Below are 17,045 nucleotides of genomic sequence, written 5' to 3' on the forward strand. Positions count from 1 at the left end.
GCAGGTTGAGGATCAGTTTGCGGCAGTGTTCTGGATGTTCTGTAGCTTTAAGTGAGGTTTTTTTTATTCCGCCGTAGAGTGCGTTGCCGTAGGCGAGTCTGCTGGTGACCAGGGCGTGAGTGATGGTCATTCGGTGTTCAAGGGGGATCCATTTGAAGGTCTTTCAAAGGAGGCGGAGGGTGTGGAAGCAGGAAGACGAGACAGAGTTGAACAGGTGGTCCATTTTGAGCTCGGAGTCCAGGATGATTCCCAGGTTGCGTGCATGGTCTGTGGGTGTTGGCGGGTTTCCGAGGGCCGGGGGCCACCAAGTGTCGCTCCAGGCGTCGGGGTTTGGGCCCATGATGAGTACTTCTGTTTTGTTGGTGTTTAGTTGTAGGCAGCTGTTTTTCATCCATTTGGCGATGGCTTCCATGCCTTCTCGAAAGTTGTGTCTGGCGGTGTTGAGTTTGTTGGATAGGGAGAGGATGAGTTGGGTGTCATCTGCGTATGACACAATGTTGAATCCGTAGGTTCTGACGATGGGGGCAAGTGGAGCCATGTAGATGTTGAAGACCGTCGGGCTGAGGGAGGAGCCCTGGGGGACTCCCCAGGTGGTATGTGTAGGGACCAAGAGGAAAGGGGGGGGGGGGGGGGGAGTCTGACCAGCTGCGTTCTGCCGGAGAGGAAGGAGCGGATCCAGTCGAGGGCCTTGTCCTGGATTCCTGCGTCATAGAGTCTGCGTATTAAGGTGTGGTGAGAGACTGTGTCGAGCACCACTGAGAAGTCGAGGAGGATGAGGGCTACTGTTCCTATTCTGTCCAGTAGGGTGCGGATGTGGTCTGTTGCGGCGAGGAGGGCGGTTTGTGTACTGTGTTTTTTTCTGAAGCCGGATTGGGAGGAGTCGAGGATGTTGTGTTCTTCGATGAATGTGGCGAGTTGGCTGTTTATGGCTTTCTCGATTACTTTCGCTGGGAATTGGAGCAGGGAGATGGGTCTGTAGTTTTTGAGGTCGGTGGGGTCCACTGAGGGTTTCTTTAGGAGGGGGTTGATCTCGGCCTGTTTCCAGTCATTGGGGAAAGAGGCAGTCGCCAGGGAGCGGTTGATGGTGTGGCGGAGCATGAATGCGATGGTGTTAGCGGCTTTGTTGAAGATGTGGTGGGGGTAGAGGTCTGTGGGGGCCCCTGAGTGGATTGACTTCATTGTCTTCAGTGTGTCTTAAGTGGTGAGGGTTGTCCAGTTGTCAATCGCTGGTTTCCGGGAGTCGGGTGGTTGGTGAGGGTTCAGTGTGTTGGTTGTCTTCGTCAAAGTTGTCGTAGATGCTCTTGATTTTGTGGTGAAAAAGGTGCAGAGTTTGTCTCAGAGGTCTTGTGAGGGAGGGATGTCAGTAGACTCGCTGGTAGGTTGGGTGAACTCCTTGATGATGCTGAAGAGTTCCTTGCTGTTGTGCGCGTGGATGGAGATTCTGTCTTCAATCGCTTTTTCCCTCATTTTTCTGATGAGTTGGTGGTGGGCGATGGTGGCAGCTCTGAAGTTGTTGTGGGCTTCTGTGGATTTGGTGTTCCTCCAGGCCTTTTCGAGACGGCGGCAAGTGCGTCTGGACTTTCGAAGTTTGGTGGTAAATCACCTGGCTTTCTTGGCATGGGTATTGTTGTTTTTCTTGTGGGGGCTATGGTGTTGGCGCTGTCCGAGATCCATCTATGCAGGGTTTGGGCTGCGGTGTTGGGGTTGAGTTGAGTTGAGGGAGAATTTGTATAGCGCTACTATGCCCAAGGGCGTCAAGGCGCTAAGGATGGAAAAGCGGGAGGGGAGGTCAGTGGTAGGCCTGCCTGAAGAGCCAAGTCTTCAGAGCCTTTCGGAAGAGGGGGTGGGAGGTGAGTTCCTTAATCTCAGCCGGGTTGTTGTTTTTCACGAAGGTTGGGGTGGAATTGTTGAGTGAGGAGGTGAGCTGGTCATCGGTGATTTTGGACCAGATCTTTTGTGGGAGCAGGGGCTGGTGTCTGTGGATGGTGGGTGTTCTGAAGGTGAAGTGGACGCAACGATGGTCGGTCCATGGGAGTTTGGGGGTGTGACTGAAGGTGATGGACTTTCCTGTAGTGAAGAGGGGGTCGAGAGTGTGTCCTGCTGAGTGTGTGGGCTCGGTCACAATCTGGCGGAGTCCAATGTTGTGGAGGTTGTCCAGGAGGGATGTGGTGTTGGGGTCCCGAGGTGGAGTTGGTCCAGGTTTCGGTGAAGAAGGCTACGTCCGGGGTGGTGCTGTCGAGGAGGTTTCAGATTTCGGGGGCGTGTTTGTGGAAGGATGCATTGCAGGGTCTCCGGTTCGGTTGTGTTCTTGTGGGCGGGTTGGGCTGGATCCGTGTTCTTGGAAGTGCTGCAGGTGTGCCGGCAGCGGTGACAGCGGAAATGCTAGCTTGCAGTTGTTGTTGCGGCCTGGGTTGAGTGTAACGGAGTACTGCTGGGTCGGGGAGGGCTGGACGGCTGGCAGCGGGGAGGGGAGCTGGATTGGTTGCGCTGGTCGTGCTGGCGAGGAGTGGCTGCGGGAGCAGCAATGCTGGTCGTGCTGGGGGGAGGGGCTGCAGGGGCAGCAGTGTCTGGGGAGAAATATGCAGGAAGGGAGGAAAAGTAGGTACAAAGGGAAAAAGAGAAAACAGCAGAAAGCAAAAAAATGCTGAAAAATAGATTAGGAAAGAGGGTGAAAACGAGTGAAAAAATGGAGCGGAAAGAGGGAGACAGAGGTCCACTGGACCACCACGGATGAGATGCAGGTTAACCTGCAGGTGGAGGAGGGCCTCGAACACTCACACTAGAGAGTGCAGGGGCTGAGGGAGGTCTCACTCAATGGTGGAGCTGTGAGGGTGGGAGAGCAATTTCACTGACAAAGAGTCAGTGGTCTTGCTTCAAACATATCAATATTTAACAAAAGAATGCCAATACTGTTCTCTTTACTTTCATTTTGAATTCGTCAAGACATACGAGTTAAACAATATGTTTTGTCTCCATTTTTTCTCTGAATAAATCTTTATTGGTGGTAATATTAAGGCTTCAAAGCGATACAAAAGGGGATGATGGACGGAGCGTTTGAGCAAATCAAACACTCACCCCCAGTCAACTGATCTGGGTTTAATCCATCACCATTCTTTAGCTCACACCGCCACCCCAGTTCAGACATGGCCACATGCAAATCAGTCTGACCCTGTGCCTCATGGGAACAGTCCAGCCCGAACTGCCAAGCCATGTCTTCCCTGGACCGGAAACAAGCATCCTGGGACCGGTTTCGGATTCATAATCCTCATCAGCCAGGCTATCTTGAATCCAGTGGCAAAGTGAGCAAGGGACTCACGTCTGAGCATACCCTGCCAATATTAAAGCTTCATTCAGTCAAGGTACAATTTGCATCCTAAAACATGCACACTCTTCTAATGAGAAACAGAGGGACAAATCCACAGGACTTGGCAAAGTAAAGACCAGCATTGCATCAGCCCTTCACTGGCAAAGTCATTAAAGGTGAGGTTACACGCCAATAGCTAGAATTTGTAGAACTGAATAATATCCTTCATTATTTTTGTTTGATCTGTTTATTGAAGTTTTTTGTACATAAGGTAAGAAAAACAAACAGGGTAATTCGTCATCATGGAACGTTACATTCAGCACCAATAGAGAAATTAGACAGGACCAACTTACAAATCTACAGAACGGCGGCAAGGACACACCCATATCATAAGGTGCAGTAGGTAACAACAATGGCATACCCCAGCAAACACATAACCTCCTCCATCGACAACACTTTTAATCTCGGCGTGGTACAATATAATTTCACTGAATAATCACATTACAAGTACATATGTATAGCTCTTATGGCTTCACTCGGCCATATAACATCAATCTGTTTATGTAGTCAAACAATCTTATAGGAAAATAACCAACATAACAACACTATCAAAAAGGGGGAGAGAACAATTGGGAGGGAAACAGAACCCACAGAAAGGGAGGCAAAGAGTCACAAGCCCAAACGCTGTGAGACAGAACCTTGTTGACCATCATGGGGGGGCACACCCCGAATATAAAAAGAATAATAACAGTGCAGTGTGGGGTGGAAAGGATGCAGTCTGCGAATCTCATCACAGCACAGATCATAGGTTTTGTAAATGCATTACACACTATCAGTCCGGAATCGGATCATCCATGGTGTCGTCCAGAGCAAACAGCCCCTGCAGTGTACACAGCATTGCGTTCTATGCAGCAGAGATGGGGAGTTTTCGCAGCCCCAATGTATCCTCATGTACCAAGGAGACCGCCTCTGCCTTCACCCAATTGAGCACGGAAAGAAACCAAGCCTTTAGTGGCGAGGGCTCTTCCACCTTCGACCTGCGTGTGATTAGGCGTTTGGCCACAATGAAGCCCAGAGCCAGAAACCTAGTGGATGCTTTAACACCCCAGTAATGCAAATCTCCCAAGTTCGAGGCACCTCCATGCCCGTGCTAGTGGCCAATGCCTCAAGTACCCCCTCCCAATATGTACGCAGCCCAGGGCAGGACCAGAACATGTGCAGCAGGTCAGCATCTACCCGCCTGCAGCGCGGGCAGCACGCATCTTGCCAAAGGAAATATCAATTGATTTTGTCGGGGGAGAGATAGGCCCTGTGAACAATGTAGAATTGGATCAATCTGAAACGAGCATTCCTGGGGACCTGTCTGGGACTTTCCAATCACATCGGCCACTCTTTCTCAGAGTAGGGCCGTCCCCGATCTGTCTCCCACTTCGCTCGCAACAGTGTTAAATCCACCAGGGTATGTTCCCTGATTGATTCCACAAACCACTTCACCAGATGGCGCCCCGTGCCCAGTACATGTACATATTGTAGAAGGAGGTGTGTCGGAGGCTCCTGTGCAATGTCACCCCATCATCGCCTCTTTGCAGCTAGCCAGGAGGCATGAGTTAGAAATTGGCCCGGGGGAACCCATTCTTCATCGCAATAGTGAGAAACGTCCGTAAAGCGCCTTCTACATACAAATCCCCTAGGGTTGTAATAACAGCCTCCATTCAATCAGTAAGATCCGAACTCTGAACTCATCCCTGCACTGTTGGGATACCCAACAGGGGCACCACGGGTGCATACAGTGTGACGTGCTTAGTATGACGCATCGCCCTGTGAAAACATTTCTGCGCAATTCAAACTAGTAAAGTAAGCAGTTCCTTTGATTTGTTACCAGGGTGGAACATGGCAAGGATCCTGTCCTGGGAGTACGGGGTGGTCACGCTCCATGGCTTAGATTCAAGCCCTCCACCCATTTTGCTACCCATAGAAATTGAGATGCCAAGAAGTAATGCTCTAGGTTGGGTAGAGCCAGCCCACCATTCGACCGCTGCAGATACAACTTTGCTAACGCCACTCTGTACTATGAATTATTCCAAATAAAGTCCCTCGCAATCCTCTCCAGAGAGCGGAAAAAGGACACACGTAGATAAAGCGGTAGCTTAGAAAAGTAATAAAGGAGACACGGCAACATGACCATCTTAATTAACTCCACCCTACCAATTACCGGGAGCTTAAGCGTCTTCCAAAACTCAATCTGAGACTTGAGTGCTGTAACCGCCTAGTAACATTACCATCCAAAAGGTCCCAAACGTTATGATAAATTCAGTGCCTAAATATCTGAATGTCACCGGTTGCCATTGCACTACCGTCCCGTCCACCTTCCAACTCGGATCTTCCACAAGACTTATACCAGTTCACCCCTAATCCCAACAGAGACGCAAAGGCCCGCAACGTATGACTCACGGGATCGCTGGGAAATCCTTGACGTACAGCAGAATGTCATCCGCATAAAGTGAAATTGCATGTATGCCATCCTCAAGCCTTATTCCCCATGCCAGTGCCGAGTTTCGCATTGCCATCGCTAGTGGCTCAATCACTAGGGGAAAGTTCAAGGGGGAAAGAGGGCACATCTGAGGATTTCCCTGTCCTATCAATATAGGGTCAGAAAAGAGGGTCACCAACTTCACCTGGACTGTAGGAGCCCCGTATAGTAATTGGATAAGGCTTAAGATGTACGGCGCAAAGCCAAAGCGACTGAGCACCGTGAACATAAAGGACCACTCCACAGTGTCAAAAGCCCGTTCCTGGTCCAGCACAGTACAACCGGTCATCGGCCAGTCTTCCACAGAGCAACGCATCACCCGGAACAACCGTCGTATATTGAGCAAGGTGTTACGGGCCGGAACGAACCCATTTTGGTCTTGATGAACCAGTTGCAGAATCAGTGGTGCCAGCCGAGCCGCCAGGATGTCCGCTAAAATCTTATAGTCCCCGTTCACAAGCACCAAGGGGTGGTAAGCACCCGTTGATGTCGGGTCTCAACCAGGTTTAGGAGGCGTTATCAGCGTAGCCTCCATCATCAAGGCTGGAAGGGCAAGAACCTCCAATGCCTCCAAATATATCTTGAGTAGTTTGGGCTCAGCGGGTCTGCATACGCCTTGTAAAATTCAAGGGGGAAACTGTCAGGACCTGTAAACTTCCCAAATGGTGGAGCCCTCATCGTACCTCCTTTAAGGAAACTAATTCCTCAGCATCGACCACAACCCTAGACTCCAACGGTAGCAAACGTCGCTCATGTAATTCCGATGCCACCTGCTGTCGCAGCCCACAACTCAGTCCCAGATATTTCCCTCTCCAAGTGACCTTCATGGCTGCCCATTCCACCAACGAGGAGGCAGTATCCAAATTAATCTCAAAGTATTCCCCAATAGAGTCACCAATCGTCTCACGAAAGACCAAATCCTCCAACAACGCCGGCTGCAACCTCCGTGCAGGAATCCCCGGAACCTCACCTTCCCAAGCCAGCACAACAGAATGGGGATTGTGCGTGCGCCCCAGTACTCTGATCCCAGAACACATGGAAGGAGGGAGGGAGACCCGATAAATCGATTCAGACATACGTACAGATTATGAGGTAGCGAAAAGAAAGAGTACGCCCTCTCTACCGGGTGATGATGTCTCCAAATGTCCACCAGACCCACACCCTGTTCCCAACCATTCAGCACTGCAGAATTAGTCATGACGGCTGTGCCTTTGAGCGGAGGGAAGGACCTATCAGTCCCTACACCTAAAACACTGTTAAAGTCCCCATCCAGTAACCACAGGATCTCACACCATTTTCCCCAATCAAGGGACAGCTGATTATAGAATGGGCCCTGATACACAATCTGTGCATACACATTTCCCAAAAATATATGACGTCCATCCAGTCTACTTTTTACAAGCACGTACCTGCCTTCTCTATCAGTATGAAGCTCATCCGTGACAAAGGGTGTCCCAGGACGTACCCAGATGAGAGCCCCCCTAGCAAATGGGGAATAGTCTATGGCATATTTTTTACCCCACCATCTGTGCTGCAACCTAGCAACTTCCACAGCATTTAGGGGAGTCTCTTGCAAGAGCGCCACATGTACATTATGCCGTTTAAGAAAGGAGTACACTGCGTACCTATGGGAAGGCGTGCAAATACCCCAGACATTCCAGGTAAGTATCATGTGACCCATGTCAGAGCTAAAGGAAGTAAACAGCAATGGACAGTACCACCCACAACCTGGATTCCAGTAAATAGCAGTCGGGTATGCACCATAACAACTCCATTACCCACCCCACCTCATGGACCTCTGTAGCAAAAGGGGAAGGGGAAAACCAAACAAGAAGAGAAAAAACCTCATAAGGGCAAACCTCACAACATTGGGGTGTCGTCCAAACACAAAGTACAGCAACACAGCCATGTGTCTAACTGGCTCGAAGAGATGGGGAAAAAGGGGTAGTGTAACTAGTATACCCATGCAGGGTATATCATTGTGTATCTCCTCAAAATCGTTTAGTAACATATCACCACATCGTATAATTGAAAAACAACCATCCCCAAGTTGCAGAGGCAACACCATCCTGCCCACCGGTCCCATACAAGCAATCTTATTATTGTTCCGAAAACCCACAGCAGTTCAAGTAACAGTACCCATGCATGAATGTCCGATACGGTCACTTTCAGACAATACCATCTGCCGTCTGAGGTGTAACTTCAGGCATTCTCATAGAAACTTTATCAGAAGAATCCACTATTGAGGAGCCCCCATCCCCGGAAGAGTGAAAAGAAGTGTCTGCTTTGTTTTCCAGCCCGGCTGTGTCTGCCATCTGTTCCACAATATGAACCACCTCCTGTCGATCTCTGCAAATCTGTTCTGGGCCAGGCGCCAAACCCATGAATCTCCTCCCTGTCTGCCGCCGTCGTGGTCCCTGCCACCTGCTTCCCCAGGCCACGCCATGCCAGAGTACTGACTGGACGTCTCCAGCCAGCCCCAGGCATCCTGCATAGTGTTGAAGAACCTGGATTTCCCATCCAAGACTACATGCAATCTAGCCGGTAACAACAGCGAATAGGAAAGACTGAGCTACCGGAGCTGACGCTTGACTGGTAAGAAAGACCCTCGCTGCCGCTGGACCTTCATTGTATAGAACAGAAAGAACCGCACCTTGGCTTTTCCTATTGAATGTCGCCCAGCTTCCATGTCTCTCAGAGAATTACATTGCGGTCCCTGAAATGTAGTACTTTGAAGATAAGCGGGCATGCTCTAGCCCCCGGGGTCTACCCGGAACCCGATGTGCCCGTTCTATAGTGAAGAATGGAGAAAATTAATTGTTTGGCAAGATGGATATCAGCCAATGTTCCAGGAAGGTAACTGCATCTTGTCCCTCTGCCCCTTCCGGCAGTCCAATCAACCGGACATTATTCCTCCGGGAGCGACATTCTGCATCCTCCATGTGCTCCTCCAGATACCGTATCCGAGCTTCATGTGCAGTCTGCTGCTTCTCTTGAATCTCCGTAGCCGGCTTCAAGTCAGCTACCTCCTGCTCTACAGCAGTGACCCGATCCTTCAAGTTTCGGTGGTCAGCATGGAGTAGAGTAAAATCCAGCGCCACCTTATCCAGCTTGGCTTCCATAGATATACAAGAAATAGCTTGTAGGATAGCATCCAGATGATTATCATGAGTCGTCTGCCCCATCACCTGCAGTGGCAGATCAGAGTCACAGGTGACCGCAGCCTGCGAGGAGGTCCTTGACTCGGTGCCCCTGGTGCGGCCCATTCTTCCAGCCACAACTAGTCTCACCTTTTACCACTCCAGAGAGTCCAGCTGGCTAAAGTATCAGGACATCACCCCGCTCCAAGTACATGGTGCAGTCCAAACGTGTACTGCGGAAATACACCACCCAGTGGTATCGCCACTGCCGCTGTGTCGCCGGTCCACAGTTTGTCGTCCCACCAGGCAGCAACAACATTATTTGCGCTGTTCAAGTATCTCAGAGACCCACTATCATAGCTCAACCCCACTGTCTCCCCCCTGGAGAGACAGTGGGGTTATACTCACCGCCGGCTGTGTCCGTCACTGTCCAGCCAGCAGGCACTGTCTGAATCCTGATGGAAGGGGGGGCTCCCTATTTCGCCGTTCCACTCTCCACTAATATTCTCCCCAGGAGGCCGCAGTCACAGGCACCATGCTGCACCCCATCACTCACTTCCACAGGCGTAGCCCAAGATCTCATCACTGTATCCGTTACGTCGCTGCCCCAATCCTGAGTGCGTCACCACATCGCTACTGTAGGCCTGTGTACTACCACTCCACTCGCCTACTATCACCACAGAAGGATTTCCTGTCCAATGCACCACTTCTTGTATTTCAGCTCCCCTTCCAAGCCTATCACCATGTTTAGCCTGCAGCCCCTCTGTGCATCCTAGCTCCTCAAGGGCCTTATTCCACCATAAGGACCCCAGGTCAGTCTGCTGACCTCCCCACTTCATTGCTGAGGCTCCCAACAGCCACCGCACACAGGCACTTCCTCCAATTAGCCTGCTGGCTCCATCTCACCAATCCTCTCGTGTTTTTCTGGGGCTTCGCCGGTCCCAACCCAGCCACAGCAGGTGAGTACACAGACTATGAGGTGCAGGCCACACACCTCGCGCCACACGGCGTCTAAGGAGCCAGTTCTCCCGTTGTCCGCTCTGCACTACTCCTCACAGAGGGCACTACAAAGCCAGGTGGACTGTTTCAGCAGCCGGGACCTGGAAGTAAACAGTTCCCGACCTCCGCCCAGATCAGGCTTCTGCAGCGCACAATGTCCACTCGCACTTCACGGCCGAGACTCACAAGGACTCGCGCTGCCAGCACAGCCCCCAGGCAATTCGCTGGCTCCTCCTCACCGCTCGCTCCGTACCGGGCCGGACCTGACCCAGTCGGATCCGGCATGCTCACCACCAACTGGGGCTCCACCAGCCGCATACCCACCCAGGGGGCCGCCCCGCTCCTCCTTCCCGTGGGAGCACAGTGGGTACAGTGGAGACCAATCAGGCAGCCCGATCCCAGGCATAGGCTCAGCTCCCAGCCGATCACTGGTGTGACCTGCTGGCCTCTCGTCGCCTCTCCGCTAGCTGTAGCCACAGCACCATGTCCGCGTCCTGCTTCTGTCTCTGCTGGCCTCCGATGGGGTCACTCAAGCATGGGATATAGCCCCAAGGCAAAGAATGGCAGTGAGTACGGATAAGAGTATCGGATTATGGGGTGAAACGACGGAGCGCTCATAGAACACGTCATGCCATGCTGCCCCTGCAGGCCACGCCCCCCTGAATAATATCCTCCATAACAGCCGATCAGTCTTCACACCCAAAAGATGTATTGTGGCCAACAATAGAGAAGTTGATTACTTTCCAAGATATGGAAAACCTGGAATTCCTTCTTGTTCTTGATTTATCTGCAGTCTACAAGACAATGTATCATATAATAGTACTGTAGTGACTGGGCAAGTGGGGCTGGACCAATAATTGGAATCTTCTTAGTCAAATACAGCCAGCAAATTAGAATCAGCACATCAACAATCGGACATAACTCGTGGTGGGGTACCTCATGGATAGACTGGTACAAATGTTTCTAGATTTCAGTTTGCCTTCGTGGCCTATTTACAGAACTACTTCTTGAATGAAAGTATTTTGAGCTTTGTTCAAATTAAGAAGGTCCCATCTTTGTGATGCTTTTAATTATAGAGAATTAGGAAAACCACTGCCTTCCATTTGTCTCTCATAATGATACACCCCTATCTTCCTGACAAAAGAAGAGTCTCCAATAACCTTGTATAAAACTTTAAATGGGACAATCCAAAATTGATCTCTGACTTTTTGCTGAGAAAACATACAGAAAATATCAGTGAAGACATATGATAACATTCTGCACCCATAAATGCTTTCTACCATTTACACATTCCTTCCTCATAATCTTACCTTTATAGCACAGGATCTTTCATCAGGTTTATCCTCCAGTGCAGGTGTATAGCCCACATTCTGTAAGACTGTGGAGTCACTTAACCTTAACCTTACAGTACCTCAACACACATTTAGGTCCAATATAACCCACATAAACTTATAAACATAACACTTTTGTTTCTCACATCCCTATCACTATCACAAAAGTAGGTTTGTGCTTTTATTTAATGGTTTTACTGAGTGCATGAACTTAATTGTTTTAAGACCCGTCATTGTTGTTTGGAATGTATCTTTAACACTACTACTTCTTGCATTGAGATATTTGTGTTCGCTCTATTCCTGTATGCATTTCCAAAGTCTGTTACCTGGCGGTTCTCCTACACGACAAGCCCACTAAGCCCTATGGCAAGATACCATCAGGTACCTCAAGACCACTTCCAGAAGTCCCTATTTGCTGGGCTTTCACTATCACCGTTTGTTCTTCTTTAATATACAGTAGATGAGAAAGAGAACCACCTGCCCCTCCCCAGTCACCCGACAATGGTTTACTTTCTGTGCTTGCCTTGTCCCAGTGTATCTCTAGGGCCTGTATTTCTCATCAACCATCAGCCACCATTTATTTGTGTTAACCAGGTTCTTTTATTAGCCAGTAGAGACCCTTAGACAAGTCGTAATTTTTCTAGTCACTATGTGCCTTGGCTTCCTAAGAGATTACATCACCTCCTGCCCTTTAGTCTGCTGTGTTGCCCTTCAACCAAAGGTATGTTGTCAGATATGTGATTTATAAATTGCAGTCTTTAATGAAACTGTAGTAGTAGTAGAAAGGATCCCCAGAACCACTAGACCCTCCTATAAGAAGTGCTCCGAGTTGGCAAGATTCATTCATTCATAAGCATTTTTCAGCATGGGAAGGATGGCATAGGTGTCTCTGAGACTGTCTACCTACACTCTTTCCATCCTGAATTCTAGGGGGTTTGAGAAAGTAAACTGGTCACATTTAGAAATTGTTTCTGCTTTGAACATCACCTATGCGGGAATACATTTAAGTCTCTTTCCACAGGAAAATGTCTGCAGTTTGTCATAAGAACGTGATGATTCTTTCTTACATCCTCATTTGTCCCAGAAGAGGCCTCAACAGCCTTCCTGGGCCATTTTTTATACTTCACAGAGGAACAACGTAAGATCAAATAAGATAGCACAACCAATCACTCCAGTAGATACATTACCCTAAAGGATCTGAAAATAAACACATCATGCAATGCTCTGAGAAAAGCAGTTAATAAAAAATGAGGCATCAGTCCACTAAAGTCATCATTCTGTTAGTGGCTGGTAACATCAATTTAGGCACGAATGGGAGCCTGAATCAAGGTTGCAGTTTCACCAGGTAAGACTTGTTGAAATATGTGCATGAAAAAAATACAATATTATCCGCTTTGCAGCTTGAAATGGAATGGTGGAAAACAGGTATTAACAACGCTCCATCTATCTGGCCTGCAGAATTCATAAAGATGCAGTAATAAAATAACAAGGAAAAAACACCACAGTACCGTTAATTCACTATGCAGAATTACCACATCTCGTTCCCAGGGCACTCTGTAGAAGGCACAAAATAGATGCCTCTAATTTCACAGTACTTCAATTTTTGGTTCCCACCTTTTCGTCTGCAAGGGTTCTAACTGATATAGATACAACAAGGCTGCTGCCTAGTTCAGGTATTTTATAACTATGGATACCAAACTAGTCATCCTTTATTTTTAATTCCCTAAATTTGAACCTATCAAATGGGAAGTCATTTATATTATTATATTAATTGCCGTTGATTATATGTTTGGAGACTAGAATGCTAAGCAACAATGTGTTTAGTAGTAGTGAGATTTTCTCAATTTCTTCTCTCCACTGATAACTAATTATCCGCCCACAGACTACGAATTTCGATAGGATGTTTGAGCTACATGAATTAACTAAGTTTAATTAAACTTGAGGCAACTTAAGTGTACAGAGATAATTATGAGAGAACTCCGCAACAATCAGGGCCGGACTGGGAACCAAAACCGGCCCTGGCAAAGTGCTCGTGCCACACCCCTCTCCCGGATGGGGAGGGAGGAGGAGGGGTGGGAGGTGGGGGTGAAACCGAGCTGTTTGCCAGGGCCGGTTTTCGGCCAATTTTGTTACAGGGCCGATTTTGCAGCTATGCTGCAAATACGGCCCTGTAACAAAATGGGTCCCCAGGAGTCCAAAACTGGCCCCACCCATGCGGCGCACCAGGGAATTGCCCGGTGCCCGCTACGGCCAGTCCGGCCCTGACCACAATATGAAAATTGGTCAATGCAGTTCCACTAACAGCTAGTATTTACAGCAGGGCCGGCTCTAGGCTCATGGTGGCCCTGGGCAAGGAGCGTAGGTAGGGGGCCCGGAAGAGGGGGTCCGGGCGGAGCGCGCAGGCCAGTAAAGAGGGTCAGGGGTCAGGGTGTTTAGATGTGGAACAGAGCCGGAGGCCGCCAAATCCCTGCCAGGGGTCACCACGCAAATATGTATCCATCCTCAGAGGATTAATATATTAAGGATATATATTGGCGTGGTGGCCCCTGGGGTTTAGTGGCCCTGTGCAGGTGCACAGCTTGCACATGCCTAGAGCCGGCCCTGTTTACAGATAGGTTGGTGTTCACAGCTCTTCGTTAGTTCCCCTTGCAAATGTTTTATGACTTACTTGTAACTTTTCAATGATATTTCTATAGTCTAAAGCAGGTCCTCCGAGAGCCTCCTTATATCGGGGTCCAGCACGTGCAGACAACCTCCACCCCATCGCAGCTCTTTGGACCATGGTTGAATGGCTCTTCATAAAAAGAGTGTTCACTTGACTATCCAAATCAACTGGAATGGCTATTCCGCGGTTCTTTGCTAAAAAAATAAAAATGAAAAGGTGAGTCCATTATCATTGTAATATACTACTCAGTGTAAAGTTTCCAACTTTGAACAGATGTCTCAGGCATTCTATGAAAAGGTTTCTTTTTATGCTTTACATGAGAGTGAAAAGTGAACCCTTGTGTAGTCACCAATTAGTGAATTTTGTGATGTTAGAAAATGTACAAATGTATAAGACTGTAAAAACCCTATCTCTAACTATAAATAACATTACGTGCTCCATTATGGTACCTGCTTGTGATGCACAATGTAATAAAATTGCATTGCCATCTGTCAGGTTTTATTTGAAAATACATTAATGCAAGATAAACCTTCCAAATAGCAGTGACTTTATTAACAACGTCTTTCTCCACTACTTTCTAGGTAAACATAATGGTTTGGCACAAGATCTTAGATGAACAGTTTCTTTTGATGGTTTTCTGTAATGAAAATTCTCGTACATATTGCTCACCTTCTCATTCTCTTTATCAGAATCAACTTGCCAAGATTATAAATGTGATAAAGTGCCCTGAAAGTACATTACAAGAATACTGCAAGTCACCATGGAGTACAGTGACTATAGACAGGAAGAAGGTCAAAGCCAGACTTCCCTATAAGGTCATGAAACTCCAAAGTGACTTGAAATATCCTTATAATGTATGGCAGGGGAGACTTTTCTTATAATACGTGATCACACCATCATCTTTCCAAGACACCCACTTAAATCTTTGGTGTGTTGCTTTTTCAATTTAAAGAGATAGGATGTTTGCAAACATGAACAATACAAACATTGCTAAAAGATGTTCGAATCAGTTTAATACAAGTCAGATTAAATACTTCTGTAGATTGGAGTATCTATAACCATGTGAAGAGATTATTTCTCATAATTACATCAAATGTGTGCAAAAAATAAACGTTTACATAAATATTCCTTTTCTGCTATTCACTGTTAATCAAAAAAACATGAGCAGAAGACGAAAAGGCCAGGTTTCATTTTTGTTTTTTCAACTGCAGCTTTAGTGAAGCTCAATGCCCAGCCTTTCTTGTTGGTCACTGGCTCTGGCTACATGCATTGTGACGTCAGAGCGCAAGTTTAGTAAGTTATTACAGTTGGGTATGTACATTTTTTCTTTTTAACAGGCGACTATAAACGTCACAAGTTGCATTCAATAAGGAAATTAGAGACCGGCTTCTATGCAGGATTTGCGGTCTCACATGTATTATAAGATTATTAACAAGCTAAATATGTGGATCCAGTCATGATTATATCATCCAATGCTGCAATCAAACAAGGATTCATAACCTACGTTGAAACTGTATTGCTAAGACCACCTACAAATTATTATGGTCTAAAAATTATCTTCAGCCGCTTTCACCTGTTTGGCAACAGAGGAAAAGGCACAGAGGCACTTCACCGGCACAGGGCACTTTTACCATCACGCTGTCACTTTAGTGGCGCCAGTACCGGATCGGACCACACTGCTCAGCAGTCTTTGCACCAGGAGGTGCCAACGAGCATTGTTTGCGTCAGACGGCGCTCTTAAGCGACGCGGGCTCCCGCAGCACAGGACCCATGCGGGCCAGGCCAAGGGTGAACCTGTCTGCGCATGTCTGCGACTGGACGAGGCTGGGCTGGGCCAGGGCTCTTGGTTGTACACCAGCGTAGAGGAACTTTTGGGCATATCCCTGTTACAGTCAACCTGCTGGGGGCCATTTCAATTGAAAGGTAATGAGATGGGGTAGCGCAAAACAGTTATGACCTTTGCTAAGGATCGCCCGCTTACTTCATCAATTACTAACATTCTAACAACAGCAATGGGGGCAATAACAAGCGAAATTGAGTCTGTGGAGGAGAGATTAGGGGCAACACAAAGGGCTCTACAAAATGGCATCCCAACAGAGATAGGCCACCAGCATGATAAATCAATAGAACCTCCTGCATCTATTAGTTCGGACACAAGTAGAAATGAAAGTAGCACTGGCACCACTCAACAGGGTGGGCTTTGTGACACTTCTTGCCCCCCCATCAAAAAAATCCAAGGCCTGTGGGAAAGCTAAGAAAGATGCATTATCCATGGTAACACGCTAGAAAACCGTGGCCCCCTGTTTAAAGTCAGCAACAAAGACTCAAGTTTTGGATACTGTCACGGATCCTAAGAATGTTGAGCAAATGGGGGACACTGTGTCAACTACATATCTTACCTGCTCATTAGAGGCTATTATTAAGCCAATCCTTGAACCTCTTGTAGGGGTGTTAAATAGCATTGATGTGTCCTTAAAGATACTAATTGGCTCTAGTGTTTCAAGGATAACTTCTGGTCCAGAAAATAGTGGGCTCCGTTCTATTGACAGTCATCACAACAAGTACTCGGTAGGTAGCCGTAAAAATAACCAGAGAATGCTTTATCTTCCTAAAGAAGCCACCCCGTATGTTACTGTCTTTAAAAATGTCCCCTCCTTGCCAATTAATAAGGAAGAAGACTGGAAGCAGATTAAAAACAAAACCGTGCACTGGCTGGCAAAAGCTATTGATTGGTCAAAAAGTGATGACTTGTACTATAATATAAATGATGTTGAACGTGTATCATGGGTGGGTCCACAGGTGAAATCTGAAATAGGTGATTGCATCGTTGTAAATTTTAAGGACAGGTACTTAGTACATTGGCTTATGGACAGGCTTCCCTGGAGTAACATCGCGGGGGGCCTATCGAAGCTGTTCCATTAGGTTATTTTTATAAGCCGTTGTCACATAAAGGGCCTGGTCTTATCCCCTCACATATCAAAATGTTACCCCCTTTTACCATTCCAACTTTTAATTACTTTTCCCCTTTAGATCATGTGGATTGATTGAACTACCAGTCTTCGCGCATGCTTGGTGT

General features: G+C 47.8%; 1 protein-coding gene across 3 annotated transcripts in view; it reads right to left on the bottom strand.

The window, feature by feature from the left end:
• Positions 1-17,045, bottom strand: part of ITPR2 (inositol 1,4,5-trisphosphate receptor type 2) — a 1,735,249-nt gene that overhangs the window by 734,752 nt on the left and 983,452 nt on the right. For all 3 annotated transcript variants that reach the window (XM_078674117.1, XM_078674116.1, XM_078674118.1), the window contains one exon: positions 13,973-14,163. In XM_078674117.1, coding sequence (XP_078530243.1) covers positions 13,973-14,163 — 191 coding nt within the window. The remainder of the gene's footprint in view (positions 1-13,972; positions 14,164-17,045) is intronic.

Source organism: Lissotriton helveticus, chromosome 1_1 (assembly GCF_964261635.1).
Source record: "Lissotriton helveticus chromosome 1_1, aLisHel1.1, whole genome shotgun sequence".
Classification (NCBI taxonomy): Eukaryota; Metazoa; Chordata; class Amphibia; order Caudata; family Salamandridae; genus Lissotriton; species Lissotriton helveticus.